This window comes from Opisthocomus hoazin, chromosome 1, assembly GCF_030867145.1.
Source record: "Opisthocomus hoazin isolate bOpiHoa1 chromosome 1, bOpiHoa1.hap1, whole genome shotgun sequence".
Classification (NCBI taxonomy): Eukaryota; Metazoa; Chordata; class Aves; order Opisthocomiformes; family Opisthocomidae; genus Opisthocomus; species Opisthocomus hoazin.
This window is the reverse complement of record NC_134414.1, coordinates 7,113,491-7,134,006: the sequence shown is the minus strand read 5'-3', so window position 1 is coordinate 7,134,006 and position 20,516 is coordinate 7,113,491. Positions and strand designations below refer to the sequence as shown.

At 45.1% G+C, this 20,516-nt stretch overlaps 1 protein-coding gene across 8 annotated transcripts in view; it reads left to right on the top strand.

The window, feature by feature from the left end:
* The window catches only part of NARS2 (asparaginyl-tRNA synthetase 2, mitochondrial), a 74,304-nt gene that overhangs the window by 13,495 nt on the left and 40,293 nt on the right, over positions 1-20,516 (top strand). For all 8 annotated transcript variants that reach the window (XR_012763439.1, XR_012763440.1, XM_075416233.1 and 5 more), the window contains exon 6: positions 15,162-15,262. Coding sequence is in view for 6 of the 8 variants with exons in the window: in XM_075416233.1 (XP_075272348.1) it covers positions 15,162-15,262 (101 nt within the window). In the remaining 2 variants the exon portion in view is untranslated. The remainder of the gene's footprint in view (positions 1-15,161; positions 15,263-20,516) is intronic.

The window sequence follows — 20,516 nt, the reverse complement described above, 5'->3', positions numbered from 1 at the left end:
TCAAGACCTATCCTCCCGTTGCGAGCAGAGCATGAATTGGTGTCCTATTGCTCCTGAATTTGTAGTAGTTACAATACACCTGCTTCTTACGGGTTGTTTTTTCTGCCTTTCTTTTTTTAGCTCTCTTGGGCAGTCTATAAAACTGATAATCTCACCAGTTTAGCTGTCCTGCTGCGGGTGGGATAAGTTGAAGGCTTTGGCTGAGTAGCCTTTAGGACCCAAGCAGAGGCTGCTTTTGCTCCCACTGTGAACCTGTGCCTTTTAATAGCTGTCTTCTCCTGGCTGCCACAATTTTAATCCTCTGACGAATGTCCGATGGCTGCTCAGGCCCGTGCATTCTTTGTAAATGGTGGAAAGTGAAGAGTGGGAATCTGATTTTACATGAGACATGAAGAGATGGGGGGGAAGAAAGCGTCAGAAGGAAAATGCTTTTTGAAGGCATATATCCTTTGATTCCTAGACCTCTTAATCCTGTAGGATTTGCGTTTGTTTATATGTTCAGCTTCCTCATTATCTTTGTTTGGTTTTGGGCGTACTGATTAGTCTATACATAGCTTTGCTGAGATGTTCTCATACTAGGGGTCGGGATGGGGGAGAATCCCTTCCCTCACTGCTGGGTAAATCAATTCAGCTAAATATTTTTAAAAAGAAGCACTGTAACAGTGAAAAGAGGGTGGTAGTGAACAGAGGAGACTTCAAATAAATCATAAGATAGTAAGAACTACAGAGAAATCTTTTGCAGTTGAGACTTTCTAGACCTGGAAAGTGTAGGTTGCAGAAAAAGTTTGAGGAGAAACTGCCAGAAGTGTGAAAACAGCCAGGCAGACCCTAACCCGCACGGAGAACATCAGTGACACTGGCTTGTGGATTTCTGCACCTTTGGTGGTGTCTGCCTCTGGTGGAACCCTGGAGCGCGGAAGCGTCTTGCTTGTGCTGCTTTCTTTAAAGTAAATTTACTGAAAACACCAAAAGAGCTTTGAGTATTGAAAGCTGGGTTTTAGTAGAATGCAAAGTAGGACGAAATAATTCTTGAAATAGAGGGAACACAGATCAGCAGGGTGAGATGGCCCTTTTTATTTTATTTTAATTTAATCTGAGAATAATTCCTCTGTACCAGCAGCCTTAGCACCTCAGGGCAGATCCTTTCCTCGCTTCTTCCTTTTTTTCTTCTGAAGTCTAAAATACTTAGCAGCTTTGCATATTGCAAGAAACTTTACCCAGTCCCCTTCTGGGGCTGCTTCCTAGGAAATCTGCCGTTCTTTTGTCTTTGTGACCCAGCTGCGTGTCTGTTCCCTACTATTTTCAGTAGCCTCCCACTCTGTCTGCAGCGTTGAAGGCTCATTGCCTTCCGGATCTCTTGCTCTGTCTTTTCCACTTTGCTCCCTGGAAAGTTTCCTTGTTTGGCTGTCCTCAGCTGCTGTGGAGAAGGTGGAGGCTCCTCTGTGCTCTGGAAGAGTCTTTCTGGCCCGGGATGCTCCAGCCATTAGGACGAGGCCCTGGACATCCTCTTTCCCTGCTGCCCAGCTGCAGCCTTTCAACAGAACTCAAAGTGCAGTGAGTTACAAAACACAGCAGCTGCATTGGCAGTAACAGCTCTTTAAAGCAGATCTCACATGTGTTTTGTATTGCTTGTGGCCTTATTCCTTCCTGGGGACCTCACTCTGCATGTAAAGGACTGCTGCACTCTGCCTGGTGGCTCCAGTGAAGGTAATATGTGCTCTTGATCAGACTTGTCTCCCCACATACACACCTCATTGCATCTGGGTGGTGTGTGGCTGAACCCAGGGTCTGGATTGGGCCGCATCCAGGTGGGGTTTGAATATCTCCACAGAAGGAGACTCCACGAACCCTCTGGGCAACCTGTTCCAGGGCTCCGTCAGCCTCAGAGGAAAGAAGTTCTTCCTCATGTTCAGACAGAACTTCCTCTGCTTCAGTTTGTGCCCATTGCCCCTTGTCCTGTCGCTGGGCAAAACTGAGAAGAGTCTGGCCCCATCCTCCTGACACCCACCCTTCAGATACTTATCGGCATTTCTGAGGTCCCCCCTCAGCCTTCTCTTCTTCAGGCTAAACAAGCCCAACTCCCTCAGCCTTTCCTCGTAGGAGAGATGCTCCAGTCCCCTCGTCATCCTTGTAGCCCTCCGCTGGAGTCTCTGCAGTAGCTCCTTAGCTTTCTTGAACTGGGGACCCAGAACTGGACACAGCACTCCAGATGGGCCCTCACTAGGGCAGTGTAGAGGGGGAGGAGAACCTCCCTCGACTCTTCTTCGTGCACCCCAGGATGCCATTGGCCTTCTTGGCAACCAGGGCACACTGCTGGCTCATGGTCAACTTATCCACCAGCACTCCCAGGTAATACGTGCCTGCTGCTGGAGGTGCAGAAACTTACTCCTCCTGTTCCTTTGGTACTGCTGAAACATAGCATTGTCGGCACCAGAGAAGGCTGGGATCTGCTGGGGGCAATCCCAGTGAAATGGAACGGAGTTTGTGTCTGTCAGGTGCTTTCCCCTTTGGAGGTGCGTCGCGGTCTGAGAGGCAGCCGGTCACTGGCATACTGGGACTTCAGAGAGGTGCTCAGTGGGGATCTGGGTAAGCTGAAACTGAGCTGAGTGAGGGCTTGCTCCTGCATTTTCTAGCTCTCCCAGTTTCTGCTTGTTTCTACCTGGTTCATCCCTGCCTGTAATTCCAGTCCATATTTATGAGATGTTTGTCTGGACAGAACCAGCTGCTGTTGCCCAATGCAAGTCCAGCTGATCAGGATTAGGACTGGAATTGCGAGGAGGGCTTCTTGGAAGTTACGAATGTTGCAGTGGTTGTCTGAAAAGGAAAACACGATCATGTTTGTAATGGGACATCGCCGAGGGCGGGTGCGAATTAAAGATGTGGTGCTGTGAAGCTTCAGCAGCGTGGCGTCGTGCGCCTGCGCTAGAGCTACAGCAGCAGTTTCTGTGAGCTTTTCAAGTTGTCTCTCATCCCTTTGTGCATTTGGGTTGCATGGAGTGAAAGATGGAATCAAACGGTTTATACTCTCCTGAAGCTAATTGCCTCAAGTAGAAGTTAATACAAGACTGACATCAAAGGGAGTCATTTTAAATTAAATCACTAGACATTTGAGGAGATGGAGAACAAAACAGGTACTAAATCCAGTTGTTCTTGTATTTACAATGAGGATAAGTCTTTGATGCTGACGTTGAATCCTAGTATGTTTATAGCACCTTTACTCTGAGACACCACGATGTTTCATACAGATTCCCCCTCCCTCTTTCCTGATTGTAAAGTGGGTAGTTTTCGACTACGGAATGGAGAGAACTTGAAAGCAAACACATTATTCCCCCGAATCTTTTATCAGCTAGGTATTTTGGGGTTGGGAAGTGGGAGAAAAGTCCATCTAATTGAAAGAAAAGCACCACAGTGTTGTAACTTATTTATTTTTAGTCGTGGACATGAAAAATAATCTCACACAGTGTCAGCAGTGAAGGGATAGCATCACCTACTATTTATTGTTTGTCTTCTACCGGTGACTGTTGTTGTTTATAATAAAGAAGCAAGCTTGAGCTGAAAGGCTGAGCATAACTCTAGGGCACGGGCACTTGAAAACATTGGCCTGATCCTGTGCTTGAATGTGCAGAGTGGAGGAACCGCTTCTAGTAGGTTAGTCAGTATTTGTACACATGAAATGTGAAGTTGCTAATTATGGGATACCTCCTTTCTGAAGGAAAAGGGAGGCGTTTAATTTTCCCTGCCTAGCAAGTGGATTGGCTTTTGGAGCTGGCAACACCTCTTGGTCAAGCTTTGTGCCTCAAAATGAGGGAATGAGGGAGAGGAAGTGGGCGGCTGCAGAGAGGCGAGGCGATGGGGATGGTGATGGGGGAGTAAACTTTTATCTAAATATTGCTGCGTTCGCTCTTCACCTGCTGCTGGAAGCTGTCCAGGAGCCGCTTGCGATGCAGACGTGCACCTCTGGATCCCTCAGTGGCCTCTCAAACTGGCTGCAGGATTTAAAAGTCCAGTTGAGCCGTAGACTTTCTCACACTCTTCCTCCAGTTGCTTACTGTTGTGTCTGTTTTCTCTTTGCCTCCCTGAGATTACATCTGATTTGGAGAATGAAAAGTGACACAAAGTCATTATAAATAAACCAAGCCCCCGCTCCTGGAGACAGCTGTATCCTGTTTGTGGATCTGGGGGGAAGTGTTGAGATTTCAGGGCTGGTTTCTTCTGTTCTTCTCCTGCTTTTCCAGTCTGTCTCTTTCTCGTTGTTTAGAAGTTGCATCCTACAGGATTAGGTGGTTTCTCACTGGTGGAACAAGGGAAGTGTCTGAACTAAGCTTGCAGTAGGAGAAGCTGGAGTGGTACGTGGCTCTTCTCTCCAGCGTTCTGGCCAGGGCTCTGGGGCTGTGGTATGTGGATGTTTGTATGTTTATTAATATCCTTATTGTTTTTGAGCAAATACTTAGCGTTTATTTGAAGAAAACAATAGGGGCCTGCTTCTGCATCCTTGGGTGGTGTTGTCTGGGTTTTTTTAGAACTGCAAAACCCATGAAACAAAGGAAGCAGTCCTGGGGTTACAGCTACAAATTGTCATGCTTCCATTGATCTCTGTGGACCAAGGCGAGGCTTGCTCTTTTCTTTAATGTGATGCTGTGAAGAGATAAAACTGCCTTGTGATCATAGGTCTTTGGCAGTCTCAGTTTTATCTCTGCGATGAGCAGCAGAGCTTTTTGAGAACAAAAGCAACACCTTCCGCCTCATTGAGAAAAATGGCCGGTTGCTGAATATCAAAGGCTGGAGAACAAGGCTGAGCCTAGCAACCTGCCTGTGACAAAGCAAGGTGGGGAGCAGGGTGGCAGGAGGCAGTGGCATCCTTGGCTGAGCTGGCAACACTTAGCATAACTGCTAGGAACTACAGTTTGAAAAGTGGGTGTTTCAGATTTATCTGGGAAGAAAGCATTTCTTTGGAAGTGAATGTAGATCAGCCAGGCCTCAGATTAGCTTTGAAGTTTCTTTTGTCTTTCTCCTGAACCTGTGACTCCTCGGAAGCTTAGGCATGACATTGAAATATAGAAATTGCTGAAAGAGAAATCTCATTTATCTTCATGGGTCTTTTTAGAAGTCACAGAATTGTGACCTCTAGAGATAGTCTAATCCATCTCACTGTGCTCAAACAGGGTGAGCTAGAGCCAGTCGCCCAGGACTGTGTCCTGCCAAGTTTGGAATGTGTCCCTCAACAGAGACTTCACAGCCTGTCTGGGCAACCTGTTCTAGTGTTTGAGCACCCTCACAGTAAATCAGAAAGTTTATTCTTGTTTTCAGGTGAAATTTCCTGTGTGTTTTTTAAAATCTGTGCCCATTGCCTCTTGTCCTCTTGGTGAGCACAGCTGAGATGAGTCTGATTCCTGCTTCCTTCCCTTCGACTGGGTGTGTATACACATGGATAAGATCCCCCTGAGCCTTCTGTTCTCCACGTTGAACAATCCCAGCTTTTTCAGCCTCTCCTCATAGTCAAGATGCTCCAGTCCCTTAATCATCTTTGTGGCCCTTTGCTGGACTCACTCCAGTAAGTCTGTGTGTCTCTTGTACTGGGGAGGAGAGCACTTCACCCGTCGATGTTGGTGAGTCCCCAGCGCTGTGCCGAGGTGAGAGATCCCCTCCCTTGACCTGCTGGCAGTGTTACCAGAAAGCAGCAAAATAATTCACTCTCTAAAACTTCTTCTGGAGTTTTAGAAAGCGGGCATTCTTTATTGCAGCACTGGACGCACAGGGCATAGCTCCGCCCAACTATGTGTGCCAAAAAGACACAATCAGTAGGTATTAATGCTACATTAACGTACATATTCATTACAGTTCCAAGAAATGCTTATCATATTCATGGTTTTTCCGAGAACTCATTAGTCTGTGTTAATGTCCTTCGTGCATGTTTGTTGGGGCCTCTCGGGTGTTGTGGGGGGAATATAAACTGCAATAACAAAAACCACTAACAAAACCAGTTTATTTAACTATGACCAGTTAGGTGACCCAGAAGTAAGAGTATTTCAAATTTCTTCAAGCCCAAAGGAGGTGTTATCTTTAGTTACTTCACGTAAAATAGTTGTTTGGTCATTTATGGTTTTTAAATCCTCAGATATCCTTCCACTCTCATCAATGTATGTGCAGCAACCTGAATTTACTACTGCACACACTCCTCCATGAGAGGCTAACATCATGTCTAAGGCCATCCTGTCTGTAATGTAACTTTTGAAAGTTCAGTAGTTGCTTTTTGTAAAGCTCTTACAGCATCAGAGGTGGCATTTCCGATTTTCTCAATGGCTCCACATATGTTCACTATTGCCTTTTCTGATTCACTGACTCCTAACGCTGGGATTAACCATCTTACGAATGAGTGAAAGGTAGTGGGCCAAGTGATCAACGGGTTATCTCTTGCTTTCCTCCGCTTTCTAATTGGGGACTTAACCCACCCCATTCCATAAAGATGTGTTATTATTTTGATATCTGGAGATACCACTCCTAAGGTGCAAGAACCTGTCCACCAGGGAGGTAACACTTGAAGGGCTTGGTTTCCGCACAGCCAGTACTATCCTGTCCCTTTGGATACTTCCCAAAATTTTCCTCGATATTTCTGTTGATTATTCTGTAATCGCAATTGCACGTACCAGTCACGTTGCGAAGAATTCCCTACAGAATAGCTTCCTCTTTGTTCTGAATTCTGGTCAGTAATGCACCTAACCTTGTCCATTAGTTGGAAAGTCTGGATTTCCCAAACTTGTGGATTATTGTTTTGAGTTTTGAAGTAAACTTCAGGGTTGTCCCAAAGGTTATTCCAAGTGGTATTGAAAGGAATTGGTAGGCCAATTAATGTTACAGCAGATTGAATGCTGTGCTTTGGGAATCTAGTACAGACCCAACATTTACTTGCGTTAGTGGCTGAAGCTACTTCTGCCACTGATTTCGCATGGACGTTCTCATGCCATGGACTTCCTAGTTTCTGCCCAGACTCTGCTAAACTTATCAGTGACACAGAAACTAGAGTTGTCGTTTGAAAATGAGCTTGAGAGCAGCTGTCGTCTCGGAATTTCATGGTTTAGGAGCCCTTTTGATGCTTGAACCCAGGGTCCTTGTTATCCAGCTTTATGGCTGTATATCTTGTAAATAAAACCTGAAATGGTCCTTTCCACTTTGCTTGCAGGGGTTCTTCAGTCCACGACTTCAGGTATACCCAATTTCCAGGCTGGAACAGATGTACTGGGAAATCAAGATTCAGAGATTTATTTACAACCACATTCTTTTTCATTTCTTGCATCACTGTCCCTAGGGATATTAGATACTTTTGTAAATCTGTTTCATCTCTGATGTTTAATTCTTCTGGTAGTTTAGGAATCTGGTACGGAATCCCACATAACAGCTTATAAGGGCTTAACCAGTGTTTTCCTTTAGGCTGAATTCTAATTCTCGGTAGAGCAAGTGGAAGTGCTTGTATCCAAGTCATTGAGGTTTTCTGGCAAATTTTACTCAACTGCAATTTTAAAGTCTGATTCATGAGCTCTACCTGTCCACTAGATTGTGGGCGACAGGGGGTGTGCAGTTCCCATGTTATTTGTAATACTCTACTTACTTGTCAGACAATGTCTGCAACAAAATGTGGTCCCCTATCAGAGGAAATTCCAAAAGGAACACCAAATCACGATATTTTGTGGAGTCTCCTTCTCTGGAGATATTCAAGACCCGCCTGGACAAGGTCCTGTGCAGCCTGCTGTAGGTGACCCTGCTTCGGCAGGGGGGTTGGACTAGATGACCCACAGAGATCCCTTCCAACCCCTACTATTCTGTGATATTCTGTGATATTCTGTGATATTATTTCTTTAAGTAAAATTTTTCCAGCTTCCCTGGCCTGGTTGGTGCGACATGGGAAGGCTTCAGGTTATCCTGTAAAAGTGTCCACCAATACTAACAGATATCTTAACCCTCCTTTTCTTGGCAGTTCAGTGAAATCTATCTGCCAGTGCTCTCCTGGAGTGTTTCTTGGTTTTGTGGATCCAAGCTGAATTTTATTCTGTGTCTTTGGATTATTTCTAAGGCATGTTTCATACCTTTCAACTACGGATCTTGTAATTTTTACCATATTACAACTCACCACTGACTTTTGCAGATGTTTCAGTAAATTCTTCATTCCTCAATGAACACTATCATGGTTTGTTTTTTTTCTTTACTATTTCATCCATCAGAAGTGGGGTTAGAATTACTTGCCCCATAGGAGTAACAGCCCATCTGTTTTTTTGTATCTTAGTTCTTTGTGTCTCAATTAAGTTTCGATCCTAACTATCATAATTCGGGGATTCTCCTAATTCTATTTTCCTTTCGGGTGTTATGGCCAATATTCCTTTACCCTTTTCTGCAACCTTTCGAGCAGTCAGATCGGCCAATTGATTGCCTCTCTCTTGTGAGGTTCGTCAGCTTTGGTGAGCTTTGCAGTGCATAACAGCCACCTCGTTTGGTTTCTGTACACCTTCAAGCAGCATTAAAATCTGCTCAGCATGTTGAATTCGGGTCCCTTGAGATGGCAACAGTCCCCTTTCTTTCCAAATTGCCCCGCGTGCGTGTAATACCCCAAAGGCGTACTTGGAATCAGTCCATACATTCACTCGCTTTCCTTCACATAGCTCTAAAGCTCTTGTCAGTGCAATCAGTTCTGCCTTTTGGGCTGACATTTTTGATTGCAGAGCTTCTGCCTCTACGACAGTGTCTACTGTAGTCACAGCATAGCCTGACATCCGGATCCCATCTCTCACGAAACTGATCCTGTCTGAATACAGCTCCCAGCCTGGCTTTTCCAGAGGGGTGTCTGGGTGTCTGTCAGGTCGGCTGGCGTAGACTTCCTCGATGGTCTGTAATCAGTGGTGTGGAGGTTCTTCCTCTTTCAGTTGTCTAGATGACAGGAAAACCGCTGGGTTTACTACTGTAGTTGATTTTAAACATTCTTCCCAGGTTACAGCTGCAATTAGAATATTATTGACATACTGCAACACAGTCTCTGTCTCTTGTCTTCTTTTGCAGGTTTCCAATTCTTTAGCTAATTGATTTCCAAATATTGTAGGACTGTTTTTAAATCCTTGTGGCAACACTGTCCAAGTGTACTATGATTTGCAACTAGTTTCCAGATTTCCTCACTCAAAGGCAAATATGTTTCGACTTTCTTGCTCAAGATGTATGCAAAAAAAAGAGCATCTTTCAAATCTATAACTGTGAACCATTCTTGTTTTTTATTTATTGTGGTACAGGTTGGCAACTACTGGATGATTATGCTGAACAATTTGATTAATAGCTCTCAGATCTTGGACCAATTGATAACTTTTTCCAGCTGCCTTTTTAACTGACAAGATGGGAGTGTTATATTCTGATTCACATGGTCTCAACAAACTGTATTTTACAAATTTCTCAATAGTTGGCATTAACCTGATTCCAGCTTTTCATTTCAAAGGATATTGTTTTTTCCTTACCAGCCTGGCTCCTGCTTTGACTTTATTTTTTACCTTTTCAGCATTCTTAGCTTTACCAGGGACTTCTCCGGCCCATACAAGGGGTAATACTGCATTTTCCATGTCTGTTGGAATGCCAGTTCCTAAAGTTTTGTCTTCCTGCAGTAGAAACACAATTGCTTGTACAAGTTTAGATTCAGGAATTAACACATTGATATCCCCATCTTTAAATCGTATTTCCGCCTCCAGTTTTTCCAACAAATCTCACCCTAGCAAGGGTTTTGGAGCCCCTGGTGAACAGAAGAATTGATGTGTTAGCCGTTGTTTTCTAGTTTTAATTGTTAAAGGCTTGAGGAATGGCCTAGTTTCAGCATTACTAGTCGCACCAACAACTTTAATTCTTTTGTTACAAAGTTCAAAATCTTTTTCGTTCCAACCCGAATAGGCAACCCCAGTGTCTGCTAAGAATTCTGTTTCTGTCTGAGCTTCCCCCAGCTGCATTTGAACCCGAGGTTCTGCTGGGGAAGATTCCTCTGGTCCCCTTCATTCCTCAGTGTCAACTGCATTGATTGTTGTTGTAGCAGAGTCGGCTCTCTCTGTTCCGGTTTGCTCTCCAGTGTCCCTCCTTTGTACAATAAGCACACTGTAATCCATTTCTGCTTCCTCGAAATCTTTTTCTACTTACTTGCCCTTCTTTGCTGGGGAAGACTACCTTGTCTCCCCCGCCTCACTCCGTACTCTTCTGCTGTTTCCATTCAAAGCAGCAGCTAGTGAAAAAGCCTGCAACCCGACACCTTTCTGTCCTAATCACTTCACACAACCCTTCACAAAATCCACAGGGTTTTTTGTCTGTTTTTTTTTCTCAATACCAGGCTAAAATATTCATCTCTTACACTTTTCTGTCTGTCTACAAAACAGCATCAACTGTAACAGCATATCATAATTCTTAGTTCCTTTTCTTTTTTTAGGCTATTTCTCACCAGCATCCAAATCATACATCATTCACTAAACGTTACAGAACAAATCAACATATGGGACTTCATTGGCCACCAATGATTACAATATCCAGTTAATTGCTTCCTTGTGAGGGGATCACCTCCGTCTGAAGCCTATGTTACAATAAAACAACTTCTCAACTTCTCCACTGTTCAGTTAACACAACTCACACACACACATACTAGACGGGATCTTTTAGAATCCCTCTGTCTACAAACTCTGTATCACTTAAGTACAACAATATATACAATATACAACCAAACTACCTTAACCAATATGCTTATATATATGCACATAGAGCTCATTCAAAACAATATATACAGTATATATAGTATATACCCCAAAACCAGAGGCCCAAAATGATCGATCAGTACCAAATAACCAGAGAACTTGTAACCCCACAATACATACCAACCCATAAGTATCCCAAAACCAGTTCCCAAATTTCCAGTTCAGTTCCTAAATCGTGCCAGTTTCCCTTTAAACAAACCAAACCCCACACATTACTAAGCTCTTTTCGAGTGCAGGGGGGTGTGTGTGTCTTCCCCTACTTTCCCAATGTTTCAGTATAGATCCTAGGAGAGACTTTTTCAAAATTCCCCCCTTCGCGGGAAGATCCTGCACCCATACTGAAGAGCTTATAAACCACAGCCCTGATAAATAGGAGTCCAACAGTCCAAAGTCAAAAACTGGAAATAATCAGTACCTGCAGAACATACCAAACCGAAAAGTGCAAAAGCAGTCACTTAATCCAGACAAATCCAGTAGATCACAGAAGCCAAATAAATCTGTCAGAGGACAGAAACCAGATCACACAAACACTGTGACAACAAACACACAAAACCACACAATTATTGTCAAAACAGCACCGAGTTTTCAACATAAATCCAAACATTACAAGCAGACAGAGACTTACAAACAGACAGGGACTTAATAAATAATTATCACTCTTAACAACAACAATACACGATTATAATCACAACCGTATTCAGCATTTAACAGACAAACTCCCGGACCTTGGTTTCAGGAAGGAGACTTGTGCTTCAGTTCTGTTGCAGGAAGGGTACTTTCCCTTCTCCCCTGGGAGACAGCCCAACCCTGCAAAGCTTTCACTACGACTGACGGGCAGGCAACAGGAAATAGTGCTGGAAGAATGCCTTTACCTGATTGATGGTCCTTGCTCAGATCTCTTCAGTCTGGGGATTGGAGGTACTCCCTGAGAATCCCTTGGTGCTGGCTGGAGGTCCTGTGATCCCTCGGGTCCTTCGATGTTCAAGAGCAGGGTCCCACCTGGGTCACCAAAACCTGTTACCGGAAAGCAGCAAAATAATTCACTCTTTAAAACTTAATTTTGGAGTTTTAGAAAGCAGGCATTCTTTATTGCAGCGCTGGACGCACAGGGCATAGCTCCGCCCAAACGTACATGGCAAAAAGACTCAATTACTAGGCATTTATGCTACGTTAACATACATATTCATTACAGCGCCAAGAAATGCTTATCATATTCATGGTTTTTCCGAGAACTCATTAGCCTGTGCTAATGTCCTTCAAGCATGTTTGTTGGTGCCTCTCAGGTGTCTTCAGATGAAGGGTCCTGCTCTTCATCACAGTGTCCGCTGGTTGACCTTTGGTTCTGTGCGGACTCAGTTGTAAGATCACATCTACCATGTCCTTCAAGGTTGCTTCGTTCCTGTCTTATGGTAATCTTGCAGCCTCCTTATCTCTGTCTTCCCAAATCTGCTCTCTCAAGGCTGAACCGCCTAAAGGGATTATTGAGGAGTCTCTTCGCTTACAACCATCCCAATTATTCACAAAGAACCAAGACTTGCTTGGGTTGTTCGATGATTCCGATGACCTGAAGTGATAAATTTTATCTACATCTGCTACCTGTCTTACATATGCTACATTCGCAGGTATCAATCGGAGGTCTTTGGCAGTCTCAGTTTTATCTCTGCGATGAGCAGCAGAGCTTTTTGAGAACAAAAGCAACACCTTCCGCCTCATTGAGAAAAATGGCCGGTTGCTGAATATCAAAGGCTGGCGAACAAGGCTGAGCCTGGCAACCTGCCTGTGACAAAGCAAGGTGGGGAGCAGGGTGGCAAGAGGCAGTGGCATCCTTGGCTGAGCTGGCAACACTTAGCATAACTGCTAGGAACTACAGTTTGAAAAGTGGGTGTTTCAGATTTATCTGGGAAGAAAGCATTTCTTTGGAAGTGAATGTAGATCAGCCAGACCTCAGATGAGCTTTGAAGTTTCTTTTGTCTTTCTCCTGAACCTGTGACTCCTCGGAAGCTTAGGCATGACATTGAAATATAGAAATTGCTGAAAGAGAAATCTCATTTATCTTCATGGGTCTTTTTAGAAGTCACAGAATTGTGACCTCTAGAGATAGTCTAATCCATCTCACTGTGCTCAAACAGGGTGAGCTAGAGCCAGTCGCCCAGGACTGTGTCCTGCCAAGTTTGGAATGTGTCCCTCAACAGAGACTTCACAGCCTGCCTGGGCAACCTGTTCTAGTGTTTGAGCACCCTCACAGTAAATCAGAAAGTTTATTCTTGTTTTCAGGTGAAATTTCCTGTGTGTTTTTTAAAATCTGTGCCCATTGCCTCTTGTCCTCTTGGTGAGCACAGCTGAGATGAGTCTGGTTCCTGCTTCCTTCCCTTTGACTGGGTATTTATACACATGGATAAGGTCCTGCTGAGCCTTCTGTTCTCCACGTTGAACAGTCCCAGCTTTTTCAGCCTCTCCTCATAGTCAAGATGCTCCAGTCCCTTAATCATCTTTGTGGCCCTTTGCTGGACTCACTCCAGTAAGTCCATGTCTCTCTTGTACTGGGGAGGAGAGCACTTCACCCGTCGATGCTGGTGAGTCCCCAGCGCTGTGCCGAGGGGAGAGATCCCCTCCCTTGACCTGCTGGCATTGCTCTGCCTGACTTTCTTCAGTCAACTTGGTGTCCACTAGGGAACTGGTGAAGCACGGTCCTTGTGCTCAAATGACTTTTTACATGCTCAACTCGGAGGTCTTCTGATTTTTCTTTTGGGCCTGTAAATTAAAAACCAGAAACATACCATTGCTTTAATGGGATGAATTTTTTTTTAGAGGATTTTTCATAATGAAACACCAAACTTGCAAAATTTTCCATTACTCGTAGTATTTTATGCTTAAAATATCAGTTGACCTGAAAAAATATGGAAAAGCTGAAATAAAACGTAATTTATTTTTCAGTGCTTGTGTAATGTGTAAGCTGTGATGTTTCCAGCTCCAAAATTGTTTCAGTTCTGCTTTTTTTGAAGACTGAATAACAAGTCTCAAAAGGATATTGCATTCCTTTTTTTTTTTTTCTGATTACTGTTGGTCTTTTTGCAATGGAAACAAATTCGTTTGCGCATGAAAAGGAAATAGCACTAGTTTGAAGTCTTTGCTAAAAGTCAGTTGCACCTGACATGGAAAATACCATTTACTCATCAGATTTGAGATTGAATTTCAACGGCAATGCTGCATGAAGCTTCAAACTTCCAAATGTTAGAGAGTGTTCCCTTCCCCTCCGAACTGTTCATCTTGGTAGGAAAGAGTGAAAAATCAATACTTATATTTGGAGTCTGGGTTGATAGGCTGGCATCTTTCTTTTGGCTTGATTGTATGTTGCTGGGCAAAAAGTTCCTCAACAGATTTTCCAGAGGGATTTTAATTTTGTATGTCTGCATTTCCCAGAAACATGGGATATGGTTTCTCCACCTGCTCCCAAGCTCCTAAGTAGAGAAGCCCTCAGCTAACACTTGTTACTTTACTGGGGAGCCAAAAATCAGAGCCTTCTCTAGAAAACCTGCTTTTCTACCACTCTTATTCTCAGGCTTACTTACAAAATGGTGAGTATTTCCTACCGACATTTTATTTTACATTTTATTACCTCCTTCCTTTCTACAATGTCAATTGTCATTCAGCTCATGGACGTTTAAACGTGTAAGTTACACAGTTCTTTACTTTGAGTAAAGTTTAGAGCTCCTGACTTACCCACGTACAAAGGCAAGAGGTGCGAAGTGAAGAGCCATGTATTCTTTTAGCCTTGCACAAACTCTGTGCTGCCTGCAAAGTTTTGGGCAAACAAGTCAAACTCCGTGGAGCTGTGTCATCTTAACAAGTTACTTCCCACTCAGCTGAACCTAGATAACTAATTGCTGGGGATCCGATTGACAATCGTTGTTAGTTTGAGAAATGTCTGAAAGATCTGCTTATGCTTCCTCTGTGCTGACATGTCCAAGCTTTGATGGGGACACTGGGACTGTGTCCCACCGTTCACAAACTTATCCTCCAAGTTGTTGAGTTACCTACAACCCATATCCTCGTAAGTCACCACAAGTGGAAGCAGGAGCTGTGGTGTTTCCCACGTAAAGTATGGCTTTTCGCTATACAGACCCGTTATTTGCATCGGACCCCTAGAAGTAAAAGTCCACAAGAATGTGTGGTCCTGTGGTTTTTTTTCTTAATGTGCTTTGCATGAACAGGTTTTAGAGCCCGTTAGCAATCTGAGCAAAGATGGGGAACATTGTATTGTGGCTTATCAGACTGTTAGATTCCATCTCAGCAGTGTTTGGGTTAAATCTTGTGAAATTTCTTAAGAGGAAAAATGGAAAGTAAGGCAGGAACTATGCTTTTTATTCAGACGCTGATAGTTTAACTTCTTGCTCATTTTTTACCTTACAGACGTCAAATGAGGCAAAGGAGTCTGCGGAAAAGACCCATTTCTTCAACGTGCCTGCCTTCCTGACTGTTTCTGGCCAGCTGCATTTGGAAGTGATGGCGGGGTAAGCAAAATGAGAAGTTTTTGGCTTGATCTGAGGGATCCTTCTCGGTTGGTAATTGTGCTCCATTGGTGTCCATTAGGTACCTCCCACACATGTGCCAGAAATGAACTGAGCAGTGGGTGCTGGTGTGAGAGGCCAGCCTAGGCAGGGGAAAATTAGGCTGCTTTTTAATTCTGGTCTGTGAACTAGTTTTAAATACTCGGAGCCTCCTTCTGCTTTCCATGGATTGGGAATATTTGATGGAGGCGTACTCTTTAGGGGAATCACTATAGGATTGTGGCTGAATGGCAGAACTCAGAGGGTTGTCGTCAGCGGCGCAGAGTCTACTTGGAGGCCAGTAACTAGTGCGGTTCACCAGGGGTCAGTACTGGGCCCAGTCTTGTTCAACTTCTTCATCAGTGACTTGGATGAAGAGTTAGAATGTACCCTCAGCAAGTTTGCTGACGACACAAAACTGGGAGGTGTGGTAGACACACCAGAAGGCTGTGCTGCCATCCAACGAGACCTGGACAGGCTGGAAAGCTGGGCGCAGAGGAACCTGATGAAGTTCAACAAGGGCAAGTGCAGGGTCCTGCACCTGGGGAGGAACAACCCCAGGCACCAGTACAGGCTGGGGCGGACCTGCTGGAGAGCAGCTCTGTGGAGAGGGACCTGGGTGTCCTGGTGGACGACAAGTTGACCATGAGGCAGCAGTGTGCGCTGGCTGCCAAGAAGGCCAATGGTATCCTGGGATGCATTAGGAGGAGTGTGGCCAGCAGGTCGAGGGAGGTTCTCCTTCCCCTCTACACTGCCCTAGTAAGGCCCCATCGGCAGTACTGCGTCCAGTTCTGGGTCCCCAGTTCAGGAAAGATGAGGAGCTACTGGAGAGAGTCCAGCAGAGGGCTACAAAGATCATTAGGGGACTGGAGCATCTCTCCTACGAGGAAAGGGTGAGGGAGCTGGGCTTGTTCAGCCTGAAGAAGAGAAGGCTACGAGGGGACCTTAGAAATGCTGATAAATATCTTCAGGATGGGTGTCAGGAGGATGGGGCCAGACTCTTCAGTGGTGCCCAGCGACAGGACAAGGGGCAATGGGCACAAACTGAAGCAGAGGAATTTCCACCTGAATAAGAGGAAGAACTTCTTCCCTCTGAGGGTGACGGAGCACTGGAACAGGCTGCCCAGGGAGGTTGTGGAGTCTCCTTCTCTGGAGATATTCAAGACCCACCTGGACGCGGTCCTGTGCAGCCTGCTCTGGGTGACCCTGCTTCGGCAGGAGGGTTGGACTAGATGATCCCCAAGGTCCCTTCCAACCCCTACCATTCTGTGATTCTGTGATTGTTGGTAATAACTGTAGTACCTTAAGTGCCTTTTTGTTGTTGTTCACATCTGGCATGTCTCAGCAATAAAATCTTTTTCATTTTAGCAATTGCATTCCTTTCCTCTTTTCTCCTTTTTTTCCCAGGCTTCCTTTTTCTGTCCTTTTCAGTCTTGCTGTTGTGTTTATCACTTATGCCAGTTCTCATTTCTCCTGTTCCGTCGCTTTCACACTTCATGCTTTATCATAAAATAGAATCGTAGAACGGTTTGGGTTGGAAGGGACCTTTAAATGCCATCTAGTCCTACCCTCCCGCAGTGAGCAGGGACATCTTCAACCAGATCAGGTTGCTCAGATCCCCATCCAACCTGGCCTGGAATGTTCCCAGGAATGGGACATCGACCACCTCTCTGGGCAACCTGTGCCAGGGCTTCACCACCCTCACCGTAAAAGATTTCTTCCTTAAATCCAGTCTTTATTCGTTCTAGCCACTGAAGTGATCACAGTCAAATAGTTAGTACTGACTTTGGTTAAAAAGAGAAAGAATTCTTAAGCTTTTAGTGTTGCTATTTCACTGAGAGTGTTAGGGGTGAAAGTGCCAGTCTGTCAAAGAGACAGTTCCCTTTGATTAGGGGGCTTGGTCCTCATCTACACAGAGTTTTCCCAATAAATTAACTACATTAGTATATTAAACAGTTTGAGTCAAATCAGCGCAGTCCCTTATTCAAAGGCATGGTTTTCTGGGTGGTTGCAGTGTGGGTTCTCCTCAGATGTGGTACTTCAGCCAAATCACTGCTTGTGAGCTGAGTGGCTGATAAAGCCTGTCAGAGACCAGGTCTCAGGCAGGTGGCACTGCAGTGTTTCTCGCTTGCCAAAGTGATTCATCATGCACTCACAGTGACTTTAAAATCACTTTTAAAGTAGGTAGTTACTGTCCAGTGCAAATCTCCTGAAGGTGAGAGGGATAAGATCCTAGCTTTAGAAAATGTGAACTTGGAAGGTCTGCCTTTTCGTGTGAAGGTTCTGACAGGTATTTCCAATAGTCTTAGTATTTGCTCTCCATGCCTCATATCTGAGAACCAATGTTTTTTATTTAATCACTGTTGCGTAGTTTAAGGGCAAGAGTTGCATATAAATCAAAAGGAGATATACATTTATTCAGAAAGCTGTTTTCTGCCTGGCCTGTTTTCTCTACGAGAAGCTCTCTCTTCTCAGACCACTTAGACGGCTGTGGTCTGCTGAAATACTGAAGCTAAAGGTTCTCAATGGGCAGGATGTTTCTCATGTGGTATCCTGGCTTCTGTGACAGAAGCACAGGTCGCTTGGCAGCCAAAGGCTGATGCGTCATCTCAGCCATTAGCTGGGGAAAGTTAATGAGGAAGAGGTTTGTTTAATTGTAGGGGTGGTGAAGTTCTTGTGTCCGTGAGAGAAGATGGGATGACATGCATTTGTACGTGTTAGACTTAATTGACTGTCGTGCATTGTGACCTTTATTGAAAGACATATTTCCACAAATCAAATAAGTCCAAAGAAAAACTATGGATTGTAATGATTAACTTGAAATACAATCTCACTCTCTTACATCAGTCTATTCCCTTTAAATAGTACACAGCCTGCTCTGGGGTGGAGCAGGAGGCTAAACTGGGCAGATGCAAGACCCATCTGCTAAATACTTTTTCCATTGAGATCACTCAGGTGCACCTTGCTCTCTAAGGACGGTTAAAAAAATCAATGCTCTTCAGCCTGCAGTACATTATGTTAGAGCTTCATGGTTCTATTTTACAGTAGCGTGTTGTTCTTACAAGCATTTTAGATGGATCCAATGCCATCTAAATTTAGATAAGTTGTGCGTATTCATAACGGGGCATAGACGTTCTGTGAACCTGCTCCTTTTATTTTTGTTTTATTTAAGCACGTTGAGTTTTTGAGGCCTACAGCTCAAGTGGTATTGAGTCCCTTCAGTCTTCAAAAATAGATCAAGCTCTTCTAGATGCAGAAGCAGCATAGCAATGCATCACACTGCTAACCCTCTACATACTGTGAAACCCTTTAGCTACTGTGAAGGTTTTATTTGTGGTTATCAAGCTGGGTCTTACTCTGTGAATGGGACTCCTACATGATCAAAGAAGGTAAGTGCATATTAGTAATCAGAGCTGCTTGGCAAATGAATCTGTTCTGATGATACTTTCAGAGTAGTAAAAAGTGGGAGTCCTCCTCCCCCGACAACAGGAATGTTCCGGTCTTCCCAATAAACAAAGCAGCCAAAACAGTGAAGACTTACGTGTTTTGGATTTGATCCTGTGAAATTTACCCTTTTGCTGCCTACTGTTGAAGCCAGACTGATTTTATTCATGCCCAGAAAAGGAACAATTCTTCAGAAAATCCCTTTAGCTTGAATAAAATATTGCAGTTTTAAGGCTTTCAGAAACAACTGATCCCTGAGAATTTGTGGGAGGAGGCCTGGGTAGAAATGCTTGGGAGACCCTTCCCCATCCAGTCTAGGCCCATACCCTGTTGTGACTTGCTGTGGGATGTGGGAGTTCAGAGCCAGATCCTGCAGAAGTCCAGCAGAAACCAGGGGTGGAGCAGGATAGGTGTGAGAGGCAGAGAGGAATTTGTCCACAGGGGTGTACGTGGTAGGGAACAGAAAGTCAGATAGGCAGTCATGTCTCTCTGGAGTTCGCTTTTAGCTTTAGAGAGCTCACTAACAACCTCCAAGCTGTGGCTGGAAAAGTCTGGGCAGGGGAGGTATGAAGAAGACTTAGCAGATGTATCTGGAACCAAGTCTTAGAATCGTTGAATGCTTAGGGTTGGAAGCGAGCTGTAGAGGCCATCTAGCCCAACCCCTCTGCAGTGAGCAGGGACATCTTCAACTGGATCAGGTTGCTCAGAGCCCTGTCCAACCTGACATTGAATGTTTCCAGGGATGGGGCCTCCACTACCTCTCTGGGCAACCCGTTCCAGTGTTTCAGCACCTTTACAGTAAAAAAGTTCTTCCTTATATCCAGTCTAAATCTCTTCTCCCTTAGTTTAAAGCCATTGCTCCTTCTCCTGTGACAAAGGCCCTGCTAAAAAGACTTTCCTCATCTTTCCTATAAGCCCCCTCTAAGTACTGGAAGGCTGCAATAAGCTCTCCCCACAGCCTTCTCTTCCCCAGGCTGACCAGCCCCAGCTCTCCCAGCCTTTCCTCCCAGCAGAGGGGTTCCAGCCCTCCCATCATTGCTGGGGCCTCCTCTGGCCCCGCTCCCACAGCTCCAGCTCTGTCCTGTGCTGAGGGCTCCAGAGCTGGACGCAGGACTCCCGGGGGGGGTCTCAGCAGAGCGGGGCAGAGGGGCAGAATCCCCTCCCTCGCCCTGTGCCCACGCTGCTGGGGATGCAGCCCAGGGCACGGTTGGCCTTCAGGGCTGCCAGCGCAGACTGCCAGGTCCTGGCCAGCTTTTCATCCCCCAGCACCCCCAAGTCCTTCTCGGCAGGGCTGCTCTCCATCCCCTCATCCCCCAGCCTATGCTGATAGTGGGGGTTGCCCCGACCCAGGTGCAGGACCTTGCACTTGGTGTTGTTGAACTTCGTGAGGCTCACAGGCCCACCTCTCCAGCTTGTCCAGGTCCCTCTGGATGGCATCCTGTCCCTCAGGCGTGTCGGCCGCACCACTCAGCTTGGTGTCATCTGCAAACTTTCTGAGGGTGCACTCAATCCTGCTGTCTATGTCATTGATGAAGGTATTAAATAGTATTACTGGTCCCAGGACAGATCCCTGAGGGACACCACTTGTCACTGATCTCCATTTGGACATTGAGCTGTTGACCACTACCCTCTGGCTGCAACCTTCCAACCAATTCCTTAGCCACCGAACAGTCCACTCATCAAATCCGTATCTCCAATCTAGAGAGAACGATGTTGTGAGGGACTGTGTTGAAAGCTTTGTAGAAGTCCAGATAGATCACATCCATAGCTTTTC